At 36.1% G+C, this 26,762-nt stretch overlaps 1 protein-coding gene across 1 annotated transcript in view; it reads right to left on the bottom strand.

Annotated features, from left to right (window-relative positions):
* The window catches only part of TOPAZ1 (testis and ovary specific TOPAZ 1), a 61,915-nt gene that overhangs the window by 22,510 nt on the left and 12,643 nt on the right, over nt 1-26,762 (bottom strand). Inside the window, exons 3-12 of the mRNA XM_043886388.1 lie at nt 25,127-25,188; nt 24,291-24,418; nt 16,838-16,902; nt 14,673-14,815; nt 13,048-13,133; nt 12,181-12,306; nt 9,642-9,705; nt 4,371-4,522; nt 4,073-4,165; nt 1,801-1,916 (exon numbers count right to left, since the gene is read on the bottom strand). Coding sequence (XP_043742323.1) covers nt 1,801-1,916; nt 4,073-4,165; nt 4,371-4,522; nt 9,642-9,705; nt 12,181-12,306; nt 13,048-13,133; nt 14,673-14,815; nt 16,838-16,902; nt 24,291-24,418; nt 25,127-25,188 — 1,035 coding nt within the window. The remainder of the gene's footprint in view (nt 1-1,800; nt 1,917-4,072; nt 4,166-4,370; nt 4,523-9,641; nt 9,706-12,180; nt 12,307-13,047; nt 13,134-14,672; nt 14,816-16,837; nt 16,903-24,290; nt 24,419-25,126; nt 25,189-26,762) is intronic.

The raw sequence follows: 26,762 nt of genomic DNA, 5'->3' as shown, positions 1-26,762 counted from the left end.
ACTGGTCTAAGAAAATATTGCCACATTTTACATCAGAAAATGTTTTGCCTATGTTCTCTTCTAGGATTTTTACAGTGTCATGTCTTATATTTAGGTCTTTGAATCATTTTATTTTTGTACATTTTGTGAGGTAATGTTCTAACTTCACTGATTTACATGAAGCTGTTCAACTTTCCCAACACCACTTGCTGAAGAGACTGTCTTTTCTCCATTGAATATTCTTGACTTCGTGATTCTATATACATTTTAGGATTATTTGTTCTAGTTCTGTGAAAAATGTCATGGTTAATTTGATTGGGAATGCATTAAATCTAGATTGCTTTGGGTAGTATGGCTATTTTAACAATATTAATTTTTCCAATCCAAGATTAGTAGCATTGTTTTAAATTGCAAAATATTGGGGACAACTTAAAAACCCACACATTGATTGAATAACCTGAAGTACATTCAAACAATGGAGTACTTTGCCTTTATTAAAAACTGACAAATTTCCCTCTAAACTGATTTAGACTGATCTCCAGGATATACTGTTTGAGTGAAAAAAGCAAATTTGAAATTCATTATATGCTACACTGTGTGTAACAAAGAAGTTGGTATAAGAAAATATATAAGTATCTGCTCATTGTAAGAGGATAATCCCAGAAACTGAGATTGGTTACCTCTAGTATGTAGGTGGAAAAGGGGTGAAAAGGAGGAGGAAACAGAAATGGCAGAGTTAGGGGTAAGGGGGAGCAACATTTCTCATTGCATCTGTTTATACTGATGGTTACAACCAACAGTAGTATTTCACATACTTTCCCAAATCAAACAGACTATGATGTGGGATAACTGAAAATATAATACAAACAGTAACAAATAAATTTAAATGATCTATAAATGAATAATCACACCAAATGTGTATGGGGAAAAAAAGGGAACTAATAAAAAGGCACTAGAGCAAATTCACAGGGGCTCCTCAGGTAATTTTAATATTTTCACAACATCTGTCAGACACTATCAAACTACTATTAATTTGTTTGGATCTAACCTCTTAATAAATGCTACTGTTAATGTATTTCTTTTGGCCTCGGGATACTAGTGTGGAAACCTCTGTATCAGAGGATCATGAGACATGAAATAAATGTGGAAGTGCCTCTGAAGGAGCTTACTGGGCTTTCTCAAGGACTTTTCTGGTTGGCATCATTTGCATTTTATCAAATCTGACTTTGTTAAAAAGTTATGGTTCATTTAAACACCTAAAATTTGTATACTTTTCTCTATGTATGTGACAGTTTAATAAAATTTTTATCAAAGTCATGGCTTTCCTTTTTCTCAATACAGGTATTTATGGTACTACTCTTGTAATTATTATAGGTCTGTTTTTTTTTTTAAGGCCTTTTGAGGCTCATAAACTAAACAGAGAAAGCAAACAAGTCAGAGAAAGAATGAAGGAGAGACCTTAAAATATTTTATCTAGTTAACATGACAAGAAGTGAGTGAAAGAGAAAGAAGGATTAAAGTAATTTGAATACACGTAAGAGAGTGCATTAAGTAGAATTAAGTAAGTTGTGAAACAAAGCAAAAGAGTCTTTACATTTGATCTGCCAGGTAGCGAGATGAAATCAGGTGATGAAAAAGATGTGGTGAGGCTGGCCAGGAGGGCTAGCTAGAGGCAGCTGACGACAATGTGACCAGGCCATAACCAAGAGGGGGACAAGGGCTTATGGTGGGCATATGAAGAATGATAAGTGCTTTGTCTTCATCCTTTTTAAGTCCCCACCAAAATACAAATATTTTTCCTAATTATAATGATTTTCTTACCTGGATTTCATTTCCAGAACTGCAGTTATTTCTGGCTTGGAAGCCTGTATTTGGTATAAAAGCTTAATGATACAGTTAAAGTGTTCTGGGTCAAGTACCATCCCAGCTTCAACGAGCTGTGGAAGAGGGTAAAGAGTAGTCATTCTTTTAAAAATGTGAAACCAATGTCTGTGGGAAAAACTAACAGACTGATGGAAGAAGTGAAACATGGAGACAGAATTAAAATTCATTAAAAAATCTGAAGCATATTTTTCTTCAAATATTTGAGAACCACCATAGGACACCTTACATCAAGAATTTAAAGCAAAAATGAAAATAATACTTTTGAATTTAAACTTGAACAATATTAGTCCTTTTCTCCAAGTTATGTCTACTACTTTATCAACCGAACATCTTGCTTGGTACTAATTCTGTCTTTTAGTAAGTACAGCACTGTGGTTATACTGTATGCCGGATGATAAAATCCCTGAGATATATCAAGTTGAGGTTTTCTACAATGACTCTAGGTGATCAGTAATTTCTTCCTTTTTTTTTTTTTAAAAATTTATCTATCTTCAATTTTACTGAGCTATATCAATAACTGACATGCAGCAACTGTATAAGTTTAAGGTATACAGCATAATGATTTGACTCACATATATCATGAAAAGATTACAATAATTTTAGTGAACATCTATCACCTAATATAAACACAAAATAAAAGAAAAAGGAAAAAAATTTTTCCTTGTGTTAAAAACTCTCAGGATTTACTCTCTTACCAACTTTCATATATAACATATAGCAGTGTTAATTATATTCATCACGTTGTATAATACATAGGGATTCCCTGGTGGCTCAGTCAGTAAAGAATCTGCTTGTCATGCAGGAGACCCTGATTTGATCCCTGGGTTGGGAAGATCCCCTGGAGAAAGGAATGGCAACTGTCTCCAAAATTTGTGCCTTGAGAATTCCGTGGACAGAGGAACCAAGTAGGTTAAAGTCCATGGGGTCACAAAGGGTCAGACACGACTGAGTGACACACACAGTTCTTATTTCTCTTGTAACTGGAAGTTTGTACCTTTTACCACCTTCATCCAGTTTCCAATTCCCTTACTCTCTGCTCCTGGTAACCAGAAATCTTATTTCCTTTTTTGCAAGTTTGTTTTCTGAAGTATAATTAACCTATAACACTATGTTAGTTACTCGTGCACAACACGGTGACCTGACATTTCTATACATCACAGAATGATAACCAGGATAAGTTTAGTTACCATCTGTCACCATACAAAGATACTATATTATTACTAACTATACCATGCCATACACTTCAGCCCTGTTACTCAACTCTTATGTAACTGGAAGTTTGAGTAATTCCTGATTAAAAAAATTTCCAGGCAAGTAATTTTGACAAGTTTTGTAATGTGAAACTAGAGATATTCACCGAAATATTTGTTCATCTGCTAAACTGGTTGAAATGCTGCTTCCTAAAGAGAATGGGCGGGAAGTGGCGTGTTTTCCTGCTATAGGCCTACTCTGAAATGAAATGGTAGCAAATGAAATAGCAAATGAAATAGCACCAAATACTAAGAAATATTTAACAACAGTAAAAATTTTAATATACTTTAAAAAATGTAAAAATCTTTTTCTTTTTGCTATATGCCAAATATAAAGTTAACTCCTTGCCACCATATTCTTTGGCTTCCCTGGTGGCTCAGTGGTTAAAAAATCCTCCTGCAACGCAGGAGATGTGGGTTTGATCCCTGGGTTGGGAAGATCCCCTGAAGCAGGAAATGGCCACCCTCTCCAGTATTCTTGCCTGGAGAATTCCATGGACAGAGGAGCCTGGTGGGCTACAGTCCATGGGGTCACAAAGAGTTGGACACGACTTAGTGACTAAACCACCACAACCACCATATTCTTATCTATCTACCTTGTTTGGTAACAATGTCTTATTTATACATTGATTTGTGTATTTATTTTTGTTATATATGACCTCAAATCTTTTTGAAAAAGAAAATTCTCTTAAATCATTCTTAAGAAGTAGAGATGAGGATGATTCATGAATTTGTAAGAAGTCACCTGGCATCCTTAGAACTATTTAATTAAGGGCAAGGCCTGTTAGTCACTGGAGTCTGTTTATAAACCCTACTTCAGAAGAAAAAGAACATTTCTGAAAATGTAATTCTTTGGTATAAAAAATGTGAGTAAAAGACAATTTAAGAGTAAGCAGAAATCACTATTTTCTTGGTTACTCACTATTAAAGAATAAAATGGATAAAACAAAAAATCATACCTTGCAAAAGATATCAATTAAAGCAGGTACAGCATTCCTTAATTTCATAGTTGCCACATACTCAAATATTTTTAGTAATATTTTCAGAGCAGGCTGGATAAAACAAAAAAATTACACTCATTTTCATGTCTTATTTCAGTATACTTTAAGTTTCTCGAATTTGTTTATGCTGAAAAACACAAGTGTTCTCTAGGAAGTATTTAACAAACAGAAATTCAACTGCTAAATTATACATATAAGAAATGTATCAGAGAAATTAACTTAAAATATTAGAAAAATGTATTTTCAGGTTACTTACCAGCATCTTAATCATTATGCAGAGGTTCATGACCTGAAATACTTCTTTCAATAAACAGTGTCTGAGTAAAGAATTTAGAAGGTCATTTAATACTTGTAAATCAAAGTGTATACCTGGAAGAAACTTTCTGTAGTACTCCATAAACATGTTTGCTGAAAATGATGAAATACATAGTAAAGTCATTTGCTGCTTTTAAGATAGTCACCTTTCCTAAATTAGACAATTTTTCTATATTTAAAGATCAAGTAGCATTAACTCCACCCCACTCCAGTACTCTTGCCTGGAAAATCTCATGGACAGAGGAGCCTGGGAGGCTACAGTCCATGGGGTGGCGAAGAGTCGGACACGACTGAGCGACTTCACTTTCACTTTCATGCACTGGAGAAGGAAATGGCAGCCCACTCCAGTATTCTTGCCTGGAGAATCCCAGGGACGGGAGCCTGGTGGGCTGCCGTCTATGGGGTCACACAGAGTTGGGCACGACTGATGTGACTTAGCAGCAGCAGCAGCATTAACTCAATTTCTTAAAAGATACACTTCCAGTATCAGAAATATTTGATGAAAACACATTAAAGCAAAAGTTAAATGGCAACAACATGTCAACCAGGATGTTAAGTACCAGATTAGGATCTAACTCATGTGCTAGCCACAAAAAATAGGACCAAATTACCTAAAACATCGTGGTTTCAACATGAACTCTGAGAGTCTCAGGGGGACTTTAGGCAGTGGCCTGTTTAAGAGTGGAAGCAGTCTATTTTGACATATACCCCTTCTCTCTGTTTTAACCTGATCAACATGTTGACCCTGGGGATATTTTTATTCTAGTTTATGATATGTGCCTTCTCCTAAAAATTACAACACTGATTAGTTTCCACTGAAAAAGTGTTTCTTTAAAATTTATTTTTAAGAAATTATTTATTTTGGCTGGGCTGGGGCTGGGTGTCTGTTGCTGCATGGGCTTTTCTCTAGTTATGGCAAGTGGAAGTTACTGTCTATTTGTGGTATGTGGGTTTCTCACTGCGGTGGCTTCTCTTATTGTGGAGCACAGGCTCTACGTACGGAGGTTTTAGTAGTTGTGGCACATGGGCTCAGAAGTTGTCCTGAGCTTGAGAGCACAGACTCAATAGTTCGGCTCATGCACTTAGCTACTCTGCAGCGTGTGGGATCTTCCCAGACCACGGCTCCAACCTGTGTCTCCTGCATTGGCAAGTGGATTCTTTATCACTGGGCCACCAGGGAAGCTCTGAAAAGTCGTTTCTTAATGGACTCTTGCATTGCCTCACATTTTAGCTACTGTGAATAATGCTGCTATAAATATGGGTGTGCAAGTATCTTTCAAGACCCTGCTGTCAATTCTTTCGTGTATATATCAGGAGAAGAATTGCTGGATCATATGGTAACTCTATTTTTAATTTTTTTGGCAACTGTCATACTTTTCCACAGTGCTGTACAATTTTACATTCCTTCCCATAGTGCATGAGGGTTTCAATTTCTCCACATCCTAACACTTTTTTTTTTTTGATAGCAGTCATTCTAATGGATATGAGGTGGTATCTCAATGTAGTTTTGATATGCATTTCCCTTAGGTCTGGTGATGGTGAGCATCATTTTACATGCTTATTGGCCATTTGTGTATCTTCTTTGGAGAAACATCTCTTCAAATACTTTGCCTATTTTTGAATCAGGTTTTGTTGTTGTTGAGTTTTAAGGGTTCTCTATGTATTCTAGATACTAATCCCTTATCAGATATATGATTTACAAATATTTTCTCCCATTCGGTGGGCTGCTGTTTCATCTTGTTGATATTGTCTCATAACGCACAAAATTTTCAAATTTTCATGAAGTTCAATTTATCTATATTTTTTCTTTGTTGCCTCTGACTTTGGTTTCATATCCAAAAAATCATTGCCAAATCCAACGTTGTGATGTTTTTCTCCTCATGCTTTCTTCTCTGAGTTTTATTGTTGTATTACCTTACATTAAGGTTTTCAATCCATTTTGAACTAACTTTTGTATACAGTGTTAGATAAGGGTTCAATTTTACTGTTTTGCATTTGGATATTTAGTTTTCCAGCATTATTTGCTGAAAAAAAACTAACTATTGCTGGTGAATGGTCTAGCATCCTTTTCAAAAACCATTTGATCATATATGTAAGGGTTTATGTCTAGGCTCTCTATTCTATTCCACTGATTTATATGTCTCCCTTTATGCTAGCACCACACTTTTGATTAAATAGCTCTGGAGTAAGTTTTCAACTTAGGAAGTATGAGTCCTCCAGTTTTTTCTTTTTTAAGATTATTTCAGGACTTCTTGAGATACCATATGAGTTTTAGGATGGGTTTTTCTATTTCTACTGAGTTATTGGCATTTTGATAGAGATTGCATCAAATCTGCAGATCTCTTGGGAAGTAATGACATTCTAATAATACTGAGTCTCCCAATCTATTAACATGGGTGGTGGTTGTTCAGTTGCTCAGTCGTGTCTGACTCTTTGTGCGCCCATGGATGCAGCACGCCAGGCTTCCCTGTCCTTCACTTCTTCCTGGAGTTTGCTCAAACTCATGTCCACTGAATTGGTGATGCCATTCAATAATCTCATCCTGTGTCATCCCCTTCTCCTCCTGCCTTCTATTTTTGCCAGCATCAGGGTCTTTTCCAATGAGCTGGCTCTTCGCATCAGGTGGCCAAAGTACTGGACTTTCAGCTTCAGCATCAGTCTTTCAATGAATATTCCGGGTTGATTTCCTTTAGGATTGACTGGTTTGATCTCCTTGCAGTCCAAGGGACTCTCAAGAGTCTTGTCCCAACACCACAGTTCAAAAGCATCAATTCTTTGACATTCAGCCTTCTTTATGGTCCAACTCTCACATCCATACATAACTACTGGAAAAACCATAGTTTTGACTATACAGACCTTTGCTGGCAAAGTAATGTTTCTGCTTTTCAATACGCCACCTAGGTTTTGTCATAGTTTTTCTTCCAAGGAGCAAGTGTCTTTTAATTTCATGGCTGCAGTCACCATCTGCAGTGATTTGGGAATCCAAGAAAATACAGCTTGTCAGTGTTTCCACAGTTTCCCCATCTATATGCCATAAAATGATGGGACTGGATGCCATGATCTTAGTAATAACATTTTAAGAGTACAGAGTCTTCCAATCTGTGAAAATGGGATGTATCTTTATCTTTCAGCAATGTTGTGTAGATTTCGTTGTACAAGTCTTTCACTTTTTTAGTTAAATTAGTTTTTAAATATTTTATTCTTTCGAGTTACTGTAAATGGAATTGTTTTTGTAATTCCCTTTTCAGGGTGCTCAATTTCAGTGTATAGAAATGCAAATGATTTTTGCATGTTGACTTGGTCACTTATTAACCCTAACAGCTTTTTTCCCCTCAGAATCTTAATTATTTTCTACACATAAGGTCATATCATCTGCACACAGGCCACTGACTTCTTCTTTTCTGAAATGGATGCCTTGTCTAATTGCTCTGGCGAGAACTTCCATCTCTGTTGAACTGAAGTGGTGAAAGTAGGCATCCTTGCCTTGTTCCTAATCTTAGGAAAAAAAAGTTTTCACTTTTTTGCCACCAAATATGGTGTTTACTGTGAGGTTTTCAGATGTGGCTTTTAAATGTTGAGGTAGTTTCCTTTTATTCTTGTCTTTTGAGTGTTTCTTTTTTTTTTTAATCAATGAAAGGGTATTGAATTTTGTCAAATGCTTTTTCTGCATAAACTGAGAAGATCATGTGTTTTTTTCCATTCATTCTGTTAATGTGGTTACTTGGATTGATTTTTGTATGCTGAACTACACTGTATTCTAAGAACAAATTCCACTTGGTCATGGTCTATGATCCTTCCAATTCAGGTTGCTAGTTTTTGTTGAGGAATTTTTTATCAATGTGTTCCCTCCTCTTCAATTTCTGGGAAAAGTCTGAGAATTGATATTAGTTCTTTAAATGTTTGGTATAACTCAACAGTGAAGATTTCCTTCTGGTATATGCCAAGCAGCAGTAGTTTTACATAATGGTTTTAATCAGACAACTTCTGGAAAAAGGATTTTATGTGGAAATTCAAATATCAAACAGATAAAAATGAACCTATGGTTAAATAGGGTAATGGGGAGTCCCACCTTCTCAGTACTTCCCCCTTGTGAACTTGTCAACTTGACAAATATTAAAGCTTGGTCCCTTCTTTTTGGGACCCACAATGTAGTAGGGGGAGATGGAGCAGAGAATGGGATGAGGCTATGGAGTCAGATAAGGGTGTAATGGAGATAATCCTATTTTCTATGACTAGGCTTTGAAAGATGAATAGGTCTTTGCTATGGGGAAGTGGGATAAAAGAAAGGCATCCTGGGTAGAAGAGCAGTGCCTTTTCTATTATAGCAGAGCTTGGCCTGTTTACCATCTGAGCCACCAGGGAAGCTTCCCTGATAGCTCAGTTGGTAAAGAATCTGTCTGCAATGCAGGAGACCCTGGTTCGATTCCTGGGTAGGGGAGATCCCCTGAAGGGATAGGCTACCCACTCCAATATTCTTGGGCTTCCCTTGTGGCTCAGCTGGTAAAGGATCCGCCTGCAATGCAGGAGACCTGGGTTCGATCCCTGGGTTGGGAAGATCCCCTGGAGAAGGGAAAGACTACCCACTCCAATATTCTGGCCTGGAGAATTCCATGGACTGCATAGTCCATGGGGTCACAAAGAGTCAGACACGACTGAGCGACTTTCACTTTGGCCTGTTTAGGGAACTGCACAGAGTGATTGATATGCATCAGCTACAAGCTGCTGCTCCTTCTGAGTCGCTTCAGTCATGTCCGACTCTCTAAGACCCTATGGACAGCAGCCCACCAGGCTCTTCTGTCCACAGGATTCTCTAGGCAAGAAAACTGGAGTGGGTTGCCATTTCCTTCTCCTCAGCTACAAGGGACACGTGTAAAAGGATGAAGATGTAGGGAAGATTCAGTTTCTGACAGATCCCTTCAGAAAGATTTTAAGCTAATTAACAACATCCTTTTTTCTATCTTATACCTGTAAATAAAGTTTCTACATCATGAAAATATTAGTATGTAAGTGAATTACAATGTTACATGGATTAAAATTTATTAACCAAAATGCCACACTTATTGTTAATCCTTTCTAAGACCAACACAACTAATCTAAGACACTCAGTTTTCATACTCAAAAGTATTGAATTTACATTTAAACCATGAGGACAATAGCATTGTTTGAAACACCTGCATTAAAATTTTATAGTAATCATTCTACTATCTCATACCTGCACGTTGTAGCAAACACAGCTCATTGATACTTATATATTTCTTAAACACATCCATACAAACCTGTAAAAGTCATGAAAAATGTAAAATCACCTTTTCATATTTCACAAAAACTATACAAATTTCAGTCCTATCTTTTTTCTTATTCTATTTTTTTTAAAGTCAATTTAAGGACTGGAATAAAGAAGCTGATGTTAGGTTAACTAAGATGGGAAATGCATACTGAATTTATTATAAAACCCTTATACAGAGAAGCTGTTCAGAGAAAGAGTCAAGGAAACAAAGTCAAGGTCAGCAATCAATTGGAGAAGGGAGGGATTCTTTTACTGGTATAAGGAAAAACACATTGACCAATGATTAGACAATAGATCCTATAAAGAGACTCACTTATACACAATTAGCAGATTTATTACACAGTGATACTGTAACACAGTGGGGGAAAGGATGGTGTTGGGTCAGCTGGAGATCCACATGGGAAAAAATATGTATCTAGACCCTCTTCTCACATCCTAAACAAAAATTAGTCCTAGATAGCTTAGATTTCTAAATGTGAAAGATAAGACAACAAAATTTTTAAAGGAAAAATATAAAAGACGATCTTCATGTTCATGTTGTTGTTTATTTGTTGTGTCTGACTCTTTTGTGACCCCATGAACTGTAGCCTGCCAGGCTTGTGTCCACTGGATTTCCCAAGCAAGAATAAGGGAGTGGGTTACCATTTCCCTTTCCAGGGGATCTTCCCAATCCAGGGACAGAACCTGTGTATCCTGCATTGCAGGCAGATTCTTCACTACTGAGCCACCAGGGAAGCCCCTTCATGATCTTGGAAAAATTTTCTTCAATAGTGCGTAAAAAGTCTTGAGTTTGAGCAAGCTCTGGGAGTTGGTGATGGATGGGGAAGTCTGATGTGCTGTAGTACATGGGGTCACAAAGAGTCAGACATGGCTGAGTGACTGGACTGAACTGATGTAAAAAGTCAACACCATAAAAGGAAAAAAAAAGGATAAGATTGGAATATATAAAGATTAATAATTTTATTTACCAAAAGACACTTTTAAAAGGGTAAAAAGGCTTGTTGGTGAGAATGTAAATTGGTACAATCATTATGGAGAAAAATATGGAGGTTCCTTAAAAAACTAAACCCAGAACTACCATATGCTCCGGCAACCCACTCCTGGGCATATATCTAGAGAAAACTATCATTCTAGAAGATGCGTGAATCCCAGCATTCACTGCAGCTTTATTTACAATAGCTAAGACATGGAAACAACCTACATGTCCTGCCAGAGGACTGGATAAAGAAGATGTGTTATATACATACAATGGAATATTACGTAGCCATAAAAAGAATGAAATAATGCCATCTGCAGCGGGATGGATGCACTAGAGATAGTGATCATACTAAGTGAAGTAATTCAGACACAGAATGACGAATATTATATCGCTCATATGTGGGATCTGAAAAAATGGTACCAGTGAATTTAACAAATTTGTGGTTATAAGAGAAGAAACAGGAAGGGGAGGAGATTGGGACTGACATATATTCACTAACTAACAAGGACCTCCTGTATAGCACAGGGAACTCTACTCAGTACTCTGTAATGACCTATAGGTGAATAGAATCTAAAAAAGAGTGGTTATAAATATATATTACTGATTTACTTTGCTATACACCTGAAACTAACACACACATTGCAAATCAACTATATTCCAATAAAAATTTTAAAACTAAAAAGTAAAAGTGTGAAAAGGCAACTTGCAAAGTAGAAAAAATTATTTGCAATACACATATGCAACAAAGAGTTTGTATCCAGAGTATATAAAGAATTCTTGAGATGGATAAGAAAAAGACATCCTCTAGAATACAGATGAAATATTTAGATATTTACAGGAAGTGGACATTCAAATACCCAACAGACATTCTGAAAAATGCTCAACTTCAGCAACCATGAGGGAAAGCATCACTGCCCACCCACTAGAATGGCTTAAAATGGTTGCTAACACCAAGAGCTGGTGAAAATGTAAAGCAACCAGAACTTTCAGACCAAATTAAACACGTAATTTGGTAAGCCACTTAAGAAATTTATCTGGCAGTATCTAACTAAAGTTGAACATATGTAAACCCTTTGACACAATAATTCCAGTTTCAAGTATAACCCATAAGAATGGCTATATATGTTCACCAAAAGACATGCACAACACTGATGGCATTACCACTGTATTTACCAAACTTAGAAGCCATCCATCAAAAGTAGTATTTATCAACAAAATAAATTTTTCTATACTCTACAATGGAATAGTCAACATTATATAGCAATGAGAAAGAAACATCTACAATTAAGTAAAAAGACACAGATGAATCTCAAACATGTTGAGCAGAAGCTAGAAACAAAAGCACACAGTGTATGATTCCATTTACATAAAGCTCAAAATCAGGCAAAGCTCTTATATCAGGATTTGATGCAAATCTGAATTAAAACCATATGACTGAAATCATTATTAAAATAATCTCTACTTCAAAGACTTAACATATTTTACCTTTTCATCCCCTTGCTCAGGCACGTGGGCAAACTTGCATTGTGATCGCTCGCAGCCACGTAACGTATTAAAATGAAATTTGCAGTATCTGTGGGGTATCATCAACCCTAGTGGCTTCTGGAACACCTAGAAAATTAGGCAAATTCCCTTTCTGTGTTAATTGTAAAACACTTACAGCAATCAAGTGAGAAAGCATCTGAAACAATCAGAAATAATATATGTCCAAAAAAAGTATCAAGATAAATTGTTCACTAACTTGATTAAAAAATAACTCCAAACAATTTATATTTAAAAAAATTATGATACAATCAATTTAAAGTTATTTGTCTGAATTTCTGCAATTTCATTTAGTATAAAACTTATAGTCCACCAGTTACTACTGTTTCACTGCACATGGCTTTAAATGTTTATACTTTCCCTCCTCGTCATGTGCCTGCCCATTTTAGTTTTATAAAAAGTTACTTCTACTTTTATATATACTTATTTCAGATGCATTTGTTAGAACTGAAAATTTCCTCAGTTTTTCTAATTAACAGAAAAAAGGTAATGAGTGAAAGTTATTTACAACAAGCTTTTCCTATCAACTGCTTTTTATTACTAGCTTTCTCCTCCACCATAGAAAACTATTCATCCTATTATTTTCTGTTTTGGATATCCCATCCCTCCCCCGCTCCCCCAGCCTTAAACGTCTTATATTGTTTGTGAACATCCTCCGAATGGCTACACATTTTCTGTCCCTTTTCACCAACCCCATTTAAAATCAATAAAATGTCCAGAACTGCTTAAATGATAATAATGAAATAAAACCAGAAAGCCCCAAAGTATATGCTTATAAGATTATCATTATTTTTTAAATAACGCACTTACCCCTACATTTTTTTCCCTCTTAAATATTTCACAAATTTCAGGATTCTGTAGCTTTAGGAGAGAATGTTTCCCTGGAAATCTGAAATCTAGAAATGATTAAGAATGACATTACATTCCAATATGTTATAACTTATGCCTTTCAAAACAACGGAATAGACTACTACTATCTGTTTTAATATTTCACTTTGGACTTCTTGTGTTCAATTCACAGGCTGTTGCCAGTGGTATAGTTCTGTGAAATATACAATAATTAACACCTTAGGTGTTCCTTAAGGATGTCTAGATCTGAATTTAACATTTTAAATCCATTATGAGCTAAGGATACTTTCTTAAAAGTCTCACATAGCAGCATTGAGTACTATATTCAAAAGATCGATAAGTTAAACAAATTACACACAATAAACTTTTTGTAGGGATAAAAACTACTGACAAACCTAGGTGTTATGGACTAAATTGTGTCTCTTCCAATTCATATGTTGACGCCTTAACCCCCAATGTGCCTTTGTGGAAGTAATTAAAATTAAATGGGGTTATAAAAATGAGGCTGTGATCTGACAGAATCAGTGTCCTTACAGAGACATCAAGAGTGAGCTTTCCCTCTCTCTTTCCAAGCACATGCACCAAGGAAAGGCCATGTGAGGACTCAGTGAAAAGGCTGCCGTCTGTAAGCCAGGAAGACAGCCAGAAACTGAACCCTACCAGAAACTTGATCTTGGACTTCTAGCCTCCAGAAGTGTGTGAAATGAGTATCTGTTGCTTAAGCCACCCAGTCTGAGGAATTTTGTTACGGCAGCCCAGGCTGACTACTATACCAGGCATCATTATTCCTTAGTCTTTTAAAATGAGAATTATGACATTTAGAAATTATTTTTTCTAAAGATAACATAGAAACATTTTTTATCTTAAGTCATTTCAGTTTTTACTTTGGCTGCATCCAGATATAATTTGGGACAAGTTGAAGTTTTTGCTGCATAGCTTTGCAGTACGTTTTACTGTGACACCTGTAAAGCTTTTATAAACATGCGATAATCATGGGCTTGCTGCTATCGGACACAAAAGCGGGCAGCATGAGGGTAGAGATGGGAGGTATGGAACAGTTAGGTGTGAGCTACATACACAAAAGGATTTTATTATTTCTAAATTAATTCTTCAATCTAGCTTATTTTGTTCACACACATCACTATTATTAAAAATGACACAAATTATAAAGTACATTCTAAATTTCTAAAACACTCAACTAAACTATGAATATTTTAGGTATAAACTGTAATCTGCCTGTACTGCCACTATTGTGTAAATACACAATACACAGATATCCCAGAAGTTATTTAATCAAAAATAGTAACTAAAGGTACACAAACCTTCTAATCCTAACATATCCTATGCTTGTTTCCATTTTCTTTTTTTTCCTTTTTTTGGCCCGACCCTGCGGCTTGCAGGATCTTACTTCCCTGATCAGGGATCGAACCTGTGCCCCCTGCAGTGGAAGCATAGAGTCCTAACCACTGGACCATTAGGGAGTTCCCTCAATTATTTTCCTTAACTTTTCTGTTTTGGGTGGAAAAATCACCTGTATCATTTCTATATTGTCAAAAGTCAATAGAACTTTATTAAGAAAATTGTACCATTCATCCAGGGATTCAGTAATGTGTCTTCCTGATGAGCACTTAGATTCGAAGGCGGCAATGGCACTGGTAGGCACAGAGGTTTGGAGACCAGTGCTGCTAAGTGACATTCACCAACCATAATCTCTGTATTTTTAGAATCGCTGTTGTGTGAGCAGAAAAACCAAAATCAGAATTCAGAGTTATTCTAAAAACATTAAAGTAATGAGAATCAAATAAGTCACATCCTAATGATATATATGTTCTACATACTATGCTAATATACTACTATTATATACTATGATTCTTCAGTAATTTCAATAGGTTGTTCCTGCCTTAACTAGAAAACCAATACTTGTTAAATGGCTGGGGTGTGGGGAGAAGTGGGGTGGTGGGGTTGAAACTAGAGCAAAATACTTTTGATCACGCCAGCCAAAAGGTTAGAGGAGGAACTAGATCAATGTCCAGATCCAGAAAAGACCATTCAACAATTCTATTGATAGTGCAATGAAACAAATGACTTAAAAGTTATTCTTCAGGACAAGTATATATAATAAATTTATACATGTACTTGAGATCTTCCTTTGAGAAGAAGGTATAAGAAATGTATAGTTTGAGGCTTCTGATTTAAACAGCTTTGATTATATTCTAATTAGTGAGATCCTATATAGCCAATTAAAACACTTTAATCTTGAGGTCACTTACCTAGAAAAATAAGTAACTTACGCAGGTGGAAGGGTGAGAACTACCTTAGAGCTAACAGATAGAAATGAATTTACTTTCTCAGAGAAAGATTCATGTCCTTATTCAGATGCTAAAACATTTTACCTTAAATACAATTCTAATAAGCCAGAGGAGAGTAAAAATAGTAAGAAGAGGGGACAATGCTTATAACAGTTGAAACCTAGTAGCACTGATGGAGTTTAATCATTTCACACAAAATAAAAATTTCTGTTTCTCTCCCCAACTAGGGATATCCCTGATATGTGCCATCATCATAGTTCAGTTCAGTTCAGTTCAGTTGCTCAGTCGTGTCCGACTCTTTGTGACCCCATGAATCGCAGCACACCAGGCCTCCCTGTCCATCACCAACTCCTGGAGTTTACTCAAACTCATGTCCATAGAGTCGGTGATGCCATCCAGCCATCATAACTCTCCTCCAAATAAAACAAAGTAAACCAGGTAACATAAAACAAAGAAATATGAATTATGGAATTTTATAGATGGAAAAGATTTTCTAGTAAACTTCTTTTATTTTGATTAGATGATGAAATCCAGGGTAAGGGGGTGACTTGCCCAATATCACACTCCTGGTCATTATGGCAGAGCCAAGGTGATGACAAAACTCTGCAGGTTACAACTATTTAGCTTGAAAACAATTTTTTAATAGGAAAAAAAAGTTAACCTTGTCACATTTTTTTTTTAAGATCTTCAAGCGGTAATGAATCATACTGTGTCAATCTAATTCTTAACTAGGCTTTTCTTTAACATAAAGGTTCTCAAATTGAGCATGTATCAGGGTTAGCTGGTGATCTTGTTGAAACACAGATTGATGGGCCCTATTTCTGGAGTTTCTGATTCAGTAGGTCAGGGATGGGAACAAATAATTTATAATTCTGACAAGTTCCCACACAATGCTGCTACTCTAAGGCTCACATTTGGAAAAACACTGTCTTAACATAAAAGAACTTGAACAGATTTGTCACCTGACCTGACTGTGCCCTGCCTCACAGCAAAGTGGGTGTGGGAGGTGAATCAAATGATCTCCCAGGTACCCTTCAAACCTGAATTTGGTATCTGTAACATGTCCCAGTGAATGTACTGCACCTCTCAGTACTAATCATTGCCGACATGGAAAATACCTGCAAACCGCAATGCTCATCTGATTTCAGCTATTCTTACCTTCATAACAAGTCACATCCACATCTTTTTTTTTCTTTTATTGTATTACCATCACTCATTCCTTTCTCAAAAAATAATTTATGGCTGAGAACAGTTAGTGACAGTTTTAAAGTAACTTACAATATCCTTGACTCTGTATATATGTGACACATTAAATAATACCCGCATACTGTTTATGACATAGGAACCCAACTACATACAGGAGAGACTGAAAAACATGCTCAAGACACAAATTACATGAATGACTATTTTAACATTAGGTAATTAAAAATTATGTTACAGACCTTCTGCAAACTTCAGAAATAGTTTCTTGTTCTTCTTGAATAGCTACTTTGTCTGAAAATTTACACTGTGGAGAGATTATGGTTAAAAAATGCAAGTGAATATCTCTACATCCCATATTAGGCTATGAGGCTTACCAGATCAGAATGTATTAGATATTAATTAAACAACTAGCTTACGGCCAAGCCAGGAAGCAATTCTACTCTATATTATTTAAAACACTGAACACTGACTTCAAAATTTCCAGTGTTCAGAAAAATATAAATCAACACATTTTCCCTAGTTTTTGATATCACCTTTAATTATGCAAACTACCATGTCAAATTATTTTGAACAATTTTGAACATTATTTTGAACATGTTTCCTTTTATTCAGAAAGAACAGCTTTGAGTGATTTTTATTTATAGGTGGTATTTATGAACATAAATGTATTTTTCATTAGGAATAGTTATACCTATTTAAAATGTTGCTATACTTAAAGCTCTTTACAATAACTGTTTTGGGAATTGTGATTCTCTAATTACAAGAAAGTTATACATGCTCAAATACTAGGCTTTTGAAAAACAGGAACCAAAATAAATCCCCCGAATCACCCATCATTTGGGTAGCCAGAGTTAACCACTTAATATCTTACTTTATATCTTTCTAGTCTTTCTAAAATTATACAAGAATATTTTATATTAACAGTACACATTATATATACTATTATAACCTTTAGAAAGAACACTATAAAAATCAACTGAGAAACATGAAATATTAGGATATAACATGTTCCTGGATGAGAATGTTAAACATAAAAATGCTAATTCCCTCCAAATTAATTTATACATTTAAAAAATTATAACAGGAGTTTAAAAGAAAAGAATATATATTTCTTTCTTAGAAAAAAAGAAGATAAGAACAGCCAAAAATATTTTAGATTTATAAAACATTTTGGTATCTTGTAAAGCAAGCCTTCCTTACTGTTTTTATTTTTCAAGTAATTGACAGTATGGAATTGGTACAGGACCTGAGCAATTAATTTTCATTAATTAAAAGAGAAGGAATCATTCTATACATAAAAACTGAAAATATTAAAGATGGCACTTGAAATTTGTGAGGAAATGATTCAATAAATAGTAATGGAACAACAACAGGTAGTTAGCTGGATGGAAAATAAGCTTGACTCCAATTCACCATATTCCAAAATACACTCAATAAATATTTAAATATAGAAAATACTGAAGGTATCAAAAATAAAATATGAGTAGTTATGTAATTTGGAGGGTAGAGAAAGCCTAAGATAACACCAAAGGCAGAAACCATGAATTATGGATCAATAGGTCTGAATACAAACATTCAAAGTATTTTCATATGCTAAGATGACAAAAATCAACTGTCAAAATAAGAATAGAAAGGTTACATTGTTTCTACATTCTTTCTTCCAAGATAAAATTTAGATTTATATTGATAAATTTAAATATAATAAGTAACACCAAAAAATACTAGAAAAAGATACAGGTGAAAAATTTTAACCCCAAAATGGGGAAGTCTTTCTCTAAATACAACTCATAACTCAAATATCATAAAATAAAACTGATACATTGGACTAAATAAAAATAAAAAGCTCCTTCAAGGTAAAAAGTTCCTACACTAAGTCGAATACAAATGAAAAATAGGAAAAAGTAGGGCAACATATGACAGAGAACCAATATGTTTAATATAGGAAAAGTTCTTACAAATAAAAAAAGATCAAAATCCCAAAAGAAAAATGGGCAAAGGACATAAAAAAGAAGTTCACAGAAGAAAATGTAAATGGCTTTTACACATACTAAAAGATGCTTAACTAGACTCATAAGAGGAAAGCAAAAGAAGAGTCATTTGTAAAAATACACAGATGGACAAAAATAAAAAAAATTTTAATACTGAGTTGGTGAGTGTATGGGGGAGAAAACTGTCATTCCCATACAATGTTGATGGAAGCATAAATCAAAGCAATCTTTATGTAGGGCAATCTGAAAATTCTACTTCTAAGAATCAATCCAAAAATGCTTGCACATATGCAAAATGCCTTATGCTCAAGGATGCATAATGCAACAATGTTAAAATAGCAAAAAAATGGGAACAAACCAAGTGCCCATCAATAGTGGAACTTGTTGAACAGAGTACATCCATATAGTGGATAATTATATAATTGTAAAAGAAAGCATCCTTACATATATGGAAAGGAAACACTCCCTATTATATAGTAAGTTTAAAGAAGATAAAGAATGGTATGTTATCATTTGTATAAAATTAAAAAGAATACACAATATGTCCAGTTCGAGAAATGGCAAGTATCTCTTACTGGGCTAATCCTTCTTCAGGTAACAACTATAAACCCTAGACAAGATTTTTTTTTTTTTTTTTTTTTATTAGTTGGAGGCTAATTACTTCACAACATTTCAGTGGGTTTTGTCATACATTGATATGAATCAGCCATAGATTTACACTTATTCCCCATCCCGATCCCCCCTCCCATCTCCCTCTCCACCCGATTCCTCTGGGTCTTCCCAGTGCACCAGGCCGGAGCACTCCTAGACAAGATATTAAAAAGAACTGGATGCAGCCTGGATGGGATTGGGGGAGAATGGATATATGTATATGTATGGCTGAGTCCCTTAGCTATTCACCTGAAACTACCACAACATTGTTAATGGGGTATACCCTAAAATAAAATAAAAAGTTTAAAGTTTCAAACAAAAAATAAAAAGAATACACAATAGGTCCAGTTTAAGAAATGGCAAGTAAGTATCTCTTATTGGGCTAATCCTTCTTTAAGTAACAACTATGAACCCTAGACAAAATACAAAACCAAACAAACAAACTGCCTGAAGGCTCAGGAGAGATAGGAAAAGCAGGCACAGTCTGGAGGGAGAGGGAATGACACCGGGTAATAGTCCTGTTTCTATGACACTGGGTAACAGTCTTGTTTTTATGAATTTATTCTTAAAGGGAGAACTCAGTCGGTTGTAACCACTTGGGAAAGCTAAAAATTTGCCCTACTGAATGAAACAAAGAACCAGAGGACAGAGTTGAGGGCAAAGTCAGAAATTGGGATGTGAGGTTGGGGACCCTGGAAAGGAGAGCGCCTAAGAGAGGAAGTCCCTAAATGTGCTTTAAATTTGGTCCAAATCTCCAGCTGACCCTTGAGCTATACCTTTGTAAGGCAGACTCCAAACAACCCAGGTGACACTAAAAGAACTGAACAAACATTTCATTTCTTTTTTTTTTTTTTTGAACAAACATTTCAACTGCCTACTACCACTGGAGAATAACCTGGAGGATGAGTCCACCCAAGTTACTGAGGAAACCTAAGCATGCCATTACCAGATAGCCCAGCAACTGCAAACCTGGGCGCTTCTTTCAAAATACCAAATTACAGAGATGGAAAACATATTAATGGTTGCTAAGGTTACAGATGTTAGGGGTAGGGAGGGAGGTGTGACAAGGAAGTAGTATAAGGAGGGTCTTTGTAATGATATAATTATCATCTTAATTGCACTAGAGGCTACAAAAATCTGAGCACCTGATAAAATACACAGAACTGTATACCCTCATTATACTAATACCAAATTTCTGCTTCTGATACTGGGCGTTGAGATGAAATCATGGGGGAAAACTACTTTTGCAACTTGTGAATTTACAATTGTTTCCAAATAAAAATTAAGGACACTAGCATTTTGACTATCTGGGGCTCAAACCTAGAATCACTAAGCAATTACCACCATGGTAAACCTAAAAATTGTTGTATATGGATTCTGAGTATAACTGATACGTAAAAGTAAGAAAAAACAAGGTCTATGGGTGGAAAAGACAGAAATATATACACATATAGAAGATCAATAAGGAAGCATTTCTAAAAATTCACAGAAAACCATACATAAAAGCATAAAAAATGGCAGTCCAGACCTATGTCCTATAAATCAACTTATTTACCCTCTAAAATTCCGAAAATGTAAGGTGAGAAATAGTTAAAGTTTGTTAATTCCCAAATCTGGGGGCCAGATATCTTAAAGACAAATATTAACAGGGTCATGTATTTTCTAAAGAGTTGATACTTTGAAGCTTACCATGGTATTACAAGGATAAAAGCATCATTTCTCTTCTCTTAAACAAATCCAAAAAATAGCATCACTTTAGGAAGCAGCTAAATTATTTTGTGGATTATTTTTAAAAGAGTTAATATTGAAAACAGTCTACATCCTTAAAATATTTAGCGTTAAGAACTCAGTGATTTCTGGCAAACATCTCTTAAAATCTATCCTTGCAGAAGAGAATGCATTAAGTCTTCTCTCTGCTTTAAGTAGAACAGGATACAAACTGTTTATTTTTTAATGTTTTAGAGCAAAGGTTGGCAAGCAATGGCCTGCAGGCTGCCTGTTTTTGTAAATAAAGGTTTATTTGAATGCAGCAATTGACATTTGTTTTCATACTGTCTATGGTTTCTTGCTTGTTATAGTGACAGAGTTAAGAAGCTGTGACAGCATCCACAGGGATCACAAAGACAGAGAAGTGTTACTATCTAGTCTTTTAAAGTAAAGGTTTGCTGACCCCTGCTATAGAGTCACTGCTGACCCCTGCTATAAAGGACTCTACTGTGTGACCCTGGATAAGATAATAAGTCTCAGTGTTTTCATCTGTGAAGGGAAATAACAGTACACATTTCAGGTACGGTAAGGTATTAACTCAGTAAATCTGGGTTGTCCATATGTTATCTGTTAAAGGCTTGGCCCATGACCTGCCATGCAAGATGGCTAAAACAAACAAAAACACATACAAAAAACAAAAACCTACAATCATTTGTATTATTATTCTCTATCAGCCACTGCTCTAGGTATGAAAGATTCATTTGTGAGCAAAATGGACAAAAATCTTTGCCTTCATGGAGTTTCATTCTAGCAGGAGGAGACAGAGATAAACATAAATAAGTAAATGTAAAGTACAAGAAAGGGGGATATGAAATGTTGACAGCAAGGAGAATATTGGATTTTTGGATTGGACGGCCAGGGGAGGTCTCTCTGAGAACATGAAATCTGAGTAAAGATGTGAAGGAAATAAGAAAGTCAGTTATATAGTTTTTATTTTTTTTAGGAGATAAAATGCCAAAATCAAAGGCTCTAAAGTGGGAGAAAGCCTGGTTTGTTTCAAGAACAGCAGGAGGCTAAAGTGGTCAGGAATAAGGAGAGTAGTCAGATCAGAGAGGTACCAAGGTTGGCTAGGAGGAGGGGGGACAGATACACAGTCAAGTAGGTCATAGCAAGGACTGTGGCTTCGAGTCTGAATATTAAAAGCCACTGGATAATTTGAAGTGGAAGAATAACATGATCTAACCTATGCTGTGTTGACAATAAACTATAAGATAACAATATTAGAAGCTGGAGAAATGTTAAGAAGTCCCTACAGTAATTCAGGCAGGAGATGATACATGGCTGGGCCCGGGTGTGATGTGGTGTGGGTGGGAGTGAAGAGAAGAGGACAATTTCCAGACATCATCTGAAACTGAGGCCAGCAGGATTTCCTTACAGTCTGCATATGGAGTGAGAGAAAAAGGAAGGAAGGAAATCCAAGGTTTCGAGCCTAAGTGATTTATCAAGGATGGGAATGCCATTAATAGAAAAGGGGAAAAATGACAGGAAAGGCTGGTGTGTGGCAGGGGAGGGGACATATAACAGGAGTTCAGTTTGGAACATGTTAAGTTTGAGAAGCCCAATTGGACATCCCAGAGGAAAAGCCAAGCAGGCAACCAGATACAAAGCTCTGCAGCTCAGAGAAGTTCAAGCTGGAGATGCGAATTTGAGAGTCTTAGCACACAGGTGGCATTCAGGGCAATGAGGTTGCATGAGATCATCTAAGGGGCAAATTTAGACAGAAAAAAGAACAGATTCCTGGTCTAGGTGCTGGGTTGCTCCAACACACAGAGGTCAGGGAGATCAGGAGAAACCAGCAAAACCAACTGGGAAGTTGCAGACAGAAATGACACCAGGCAGGTTATATTTATCCTGAAAGTCATGTGAAAAAAAGGTTTCAACAAAAGTGTAATTAACTGCTAAATACTAGTGACAGTTTCAGTAAGATTAAGACTGAACTATGTCCGTTAGATTCAGCAATGAGGAGTGGCTGGGGAGTGTTAAGAAGGGTAGTTTTGGTGGAGGTGAAGGCGAGTATCTTTGGAGCTGGAGGAAAAAGACTGGAGATGGTGGGTCTAGACAAGCCTTTGGAGAAACAGGATGACTGCTGAAAAGGAAAATGGAACCATGAAAGTGGTTTTTTTTGTGGTTTTGTTTGAAGATGGGAGAAAAGAATGCTTATGTAGAACAGAATTGATCCAGTAATGAAAGGAGAATTGCTGCAGTCGTATTTTGAGAGAGAAGAGGTGGATTTTAGCACACAGGTGGAAGGAATAGCCTTGGCCTGTTCATCCACTGTAACAGGAAAAACTGTAGTTTTGGGAACAGATGCAGGTAGGTGGGCTAATGTATTGGTGGGAACTTAAGTTTCTTTCCAATTATTTTAATTTTGTTAGTGAAGCAGGAAACAAAGTTGCTAGCTGTTGAGGACAAATCAGGAGGAATAAGGAGAAAGAAGAAACCATGAAATAGTTGTTGAGGTGTCAATTAAATTATTCAACAGGTTAAGACAATCATACACTTTATCTGGCAGATAACGCATACCCTGTTTTCCCCATATCATGCACCAGTGGTGTGTTTCAACATCAAATTAGGTTTATATTCAATTCCTAGGGCTTCTGCGTCTGTGGTTTAATAACTGATGCTTGCATTCATAGCACTCAGGCACTGTGATATTCTAAAATTTCAAAGAAGAAGGTGAGGGTGGGATGTTCTGAGAGAATAGCATTGAAACAAGTATACTATCAAGGGTGAAACAGATCACCAGCCCAGGTTGGATGTATGAGACAAGTGCTCAGGGCTGGTGCACTGGGAAGACCCAGAGGGGTGGGATGGAGAGGGAGGCGGGAGGGGGGATCGGAAAGGGGAACACATGTAAATCCATGACTGATTCATGTCAATGTATGGCAAAAACCACTACAATATTGTAAAGTAATTAGCCTCCAACTAATAAAAATAAATGGGAAAAAAATAAAATTTCAAAGAATATCAAATGATATTCAGTACTTTGTGTTTAATGAGGCAGGAAGATATGTAACAATTTTGAAAGATTCATATAAGTTTGAGAAGAACCTTAAAAGCTAAATATGTAATTAAACAGTACACCCCATTTTCTCAGACAAGTGAGACTCTGTTAATACTGTGCTTATGCCAAGTACCAAACTATATATTCCATGGCCAGAATGATGTGACTTTTATTCAACAAAAAGGCATTATCCTTGTTGCGTGAGTGCACAGCTAAGATGAACTTCTATATTTACCACCATCTGGACCAAGAAATACGGAAACGCAAAAGATTCTCTAGTACCTTTTCGTCCAAGTCTGAACTTTTTGTCTGTTCACTTAGGTCTCCCGGTTTTTCATTTGAAGAAGTTTCATGAGTAACTTCTCCTAAGGAAATGTTTGCATCTTTGGAATCATGTTTTATCTCACTTGCTGAAAAGAAATAATATTCAACTGTAGAAACTTTAAATGGCAAAATAACCAAGTCATTTAGAGATTGTTCTAAAAGTGAGTTAGAATTCAGAGATTCTTTTAAAGTCCAATGTGACAAATATGAAGCAGCATTTTCAGCAAATTATACATTTATTCCTCCCTCTCTATCAAAATAACTCCATTACATGGTATAAAAAGATATGGCAGTAACACAAAATTAAGACATAAAGATAAATTTAAGAATCTTTCTTGATCTTGTCCAGTTATTTTCAATGTATTTTTAAAACTTGAAAGTTTCTGAAATTAACTTTCCAATTAAATTATTTCCTGCAAAGATTTGGTTATTTAAACTTCTGATTAACTGCTAATTATAAAAAATATTAAAAGGACTCATTTAAAATATGGTTAAGCTTAAATACATATTTCAGTTTCAAAATAAGACTACAAAAATTGCTGAGGTCAATTATCTTTTGTTTTGTAGATAAAGCCTAACAAAGTTATTTATTAAAAAATCAAATGGAAAATTTCTCAAAATCTGATCTGCCAACAAGGCAGTTAAAACTGAGAAAAACTGACAAAGTGCGTACAACAGGGTTGACAGACTCTGAAATGAAAAGCTTCCTTTTTAAATGAATTCATTCTGACTGTGCCTAAACAGAGATACAAAAACACTTCAATGGTATACATTATGAAAATGTCAAGTTTTACCTGCTGACAAGGAAGCACAGATCTCTGACTTCATTGATCCAGGATCTGGTACAGGCAGTTCTCTATTACAAAGCAAACAGACCTTAAACATTATCACATATTCTTGCAGAACTATCCACTTCTCTAAACATTAAATAACATTAGCTTTAGCAGCTGGTGAACATCAGCTGAAGTCCTCCAAAGTCAGAGCACTATACCGGGACACACACCTAAGTCAATTCTGAATTTGATTTTTTAATCACATTCGCCACAATAGTTAGGAAGTGCTGCCATTCAAACTTTGTTACTCAGAGAGAACTGAGAACATACACCAAGCATTTGAAACATTTTTTTAAGTATTACACCAATGCAAGATAATGACTAACTCCTACTCTCAAGCATGCATATATATGTCTTACTGTCAATGTAAAAGGATGAGTTTGAGACCAGTTTGAGTCTTTTTTTTGGTAGTCTCTGAAGACAACCTATGGACTAATAGTAACAGCTATGGAGATGAGAGTTAAGGTAACCTGGGTTCAAATATTGTTCTGCCACTTACTATGTCGATTGTGGTAAAATTAAATTATTAAACTACTTTGAGTCTAACCACATCTGTAAAATGAGAATACCACCCACCCATGAGGTTACTGTGAGGATTAAATGAGATAAAATGTTCTTAAAGCCAATGGCACAGGCTCAGCAAATGAAAACTACATCTACAGGAGCCACTAAAAAAAATGGCTTAATATTATTCCACTTTTAAAAACTTAAGACAAAAAATAAATAAAAGTACACCAAATACAATATAATAAACACCCATGACCTCACTATTTATTCCTTTAATAAATGAGTTTTATTAAACTTATCCTACAGTTCTATGACTGCCCATTGGTTCAGGGATACTTCCTCGCCAAGAAAGAAGAAAATACAACATTTTATATACACCATTCTTTGAAGGCATTGAAAAACATGAAGTAACTTTCCCCCAACGTAAATACCAGAAACAGTTAGAAGTTGTTAGAGGAGGTTAACTAAGAAGAGCTAACTGCTGGCTGACCTGTGAGCCGAACCCAGGCAATCTGGGACTCCTCATTCCTTCATGTGTCCTTGGAATGTGTGTTCTGCTTGCCTTCCCCACACTGGAAGGCACCCAAGGACACTGTCTTGAGATGGGAGCTGGTGCTGAGACCATCTGGATGCTATATGTGACTGAACTCAGTTAAGGTTTCTATGTAATCTTAAAATATTCTGGAGCATCCTCCCTGGTGGCTCAGTGGTAAAGAACCTCCTGCCAAAGCAGGAGACAGGGGTTTGATACCCAATCCAGGAAGATCCCACATGTCGTGGAGCAATTAAGCCCATGCGCCACAACTAATGAGTCTGTGCTCTAGAGCCTGAGAACTGCAACTAATGAGCCCACGAGCCACAACGACTGAAGCCGGTGCGCTTTAGAGCCTGTGCTCCGCAACAAGAGAAGCCACCGCTACAAGAAGCCCACGCACCATGGCTAGTGAGTAGCCCTTGCTCACTGCAACTAGAGAAAAGCCTGCACAGCAACAAACCCCAGCACAGTCCAAAGCAAAAAGGTTCTGGTGGACTGGAGTGGAGATCTGCGCATCATGTAGCTGCCCAAGACAAGCCTTGAAGGTAAGTTCCT

This window comes from Cervus elaphus, chromosome 24, assembly GCF_910594005.1.
Source record: "Cervus elaphus chromosome 24, mCerEla1.1, whole genome shotgun sequence".
Taxonomy (NCBI): Eukaryota; Metazoa; Chordata; class Mammalia; order Artiodactyla; family Cervidae; genus Cervus; species Cervus elaphus.
This window is presented reverse-complemented; position numbering and strand designations above follow the sequence as displayed.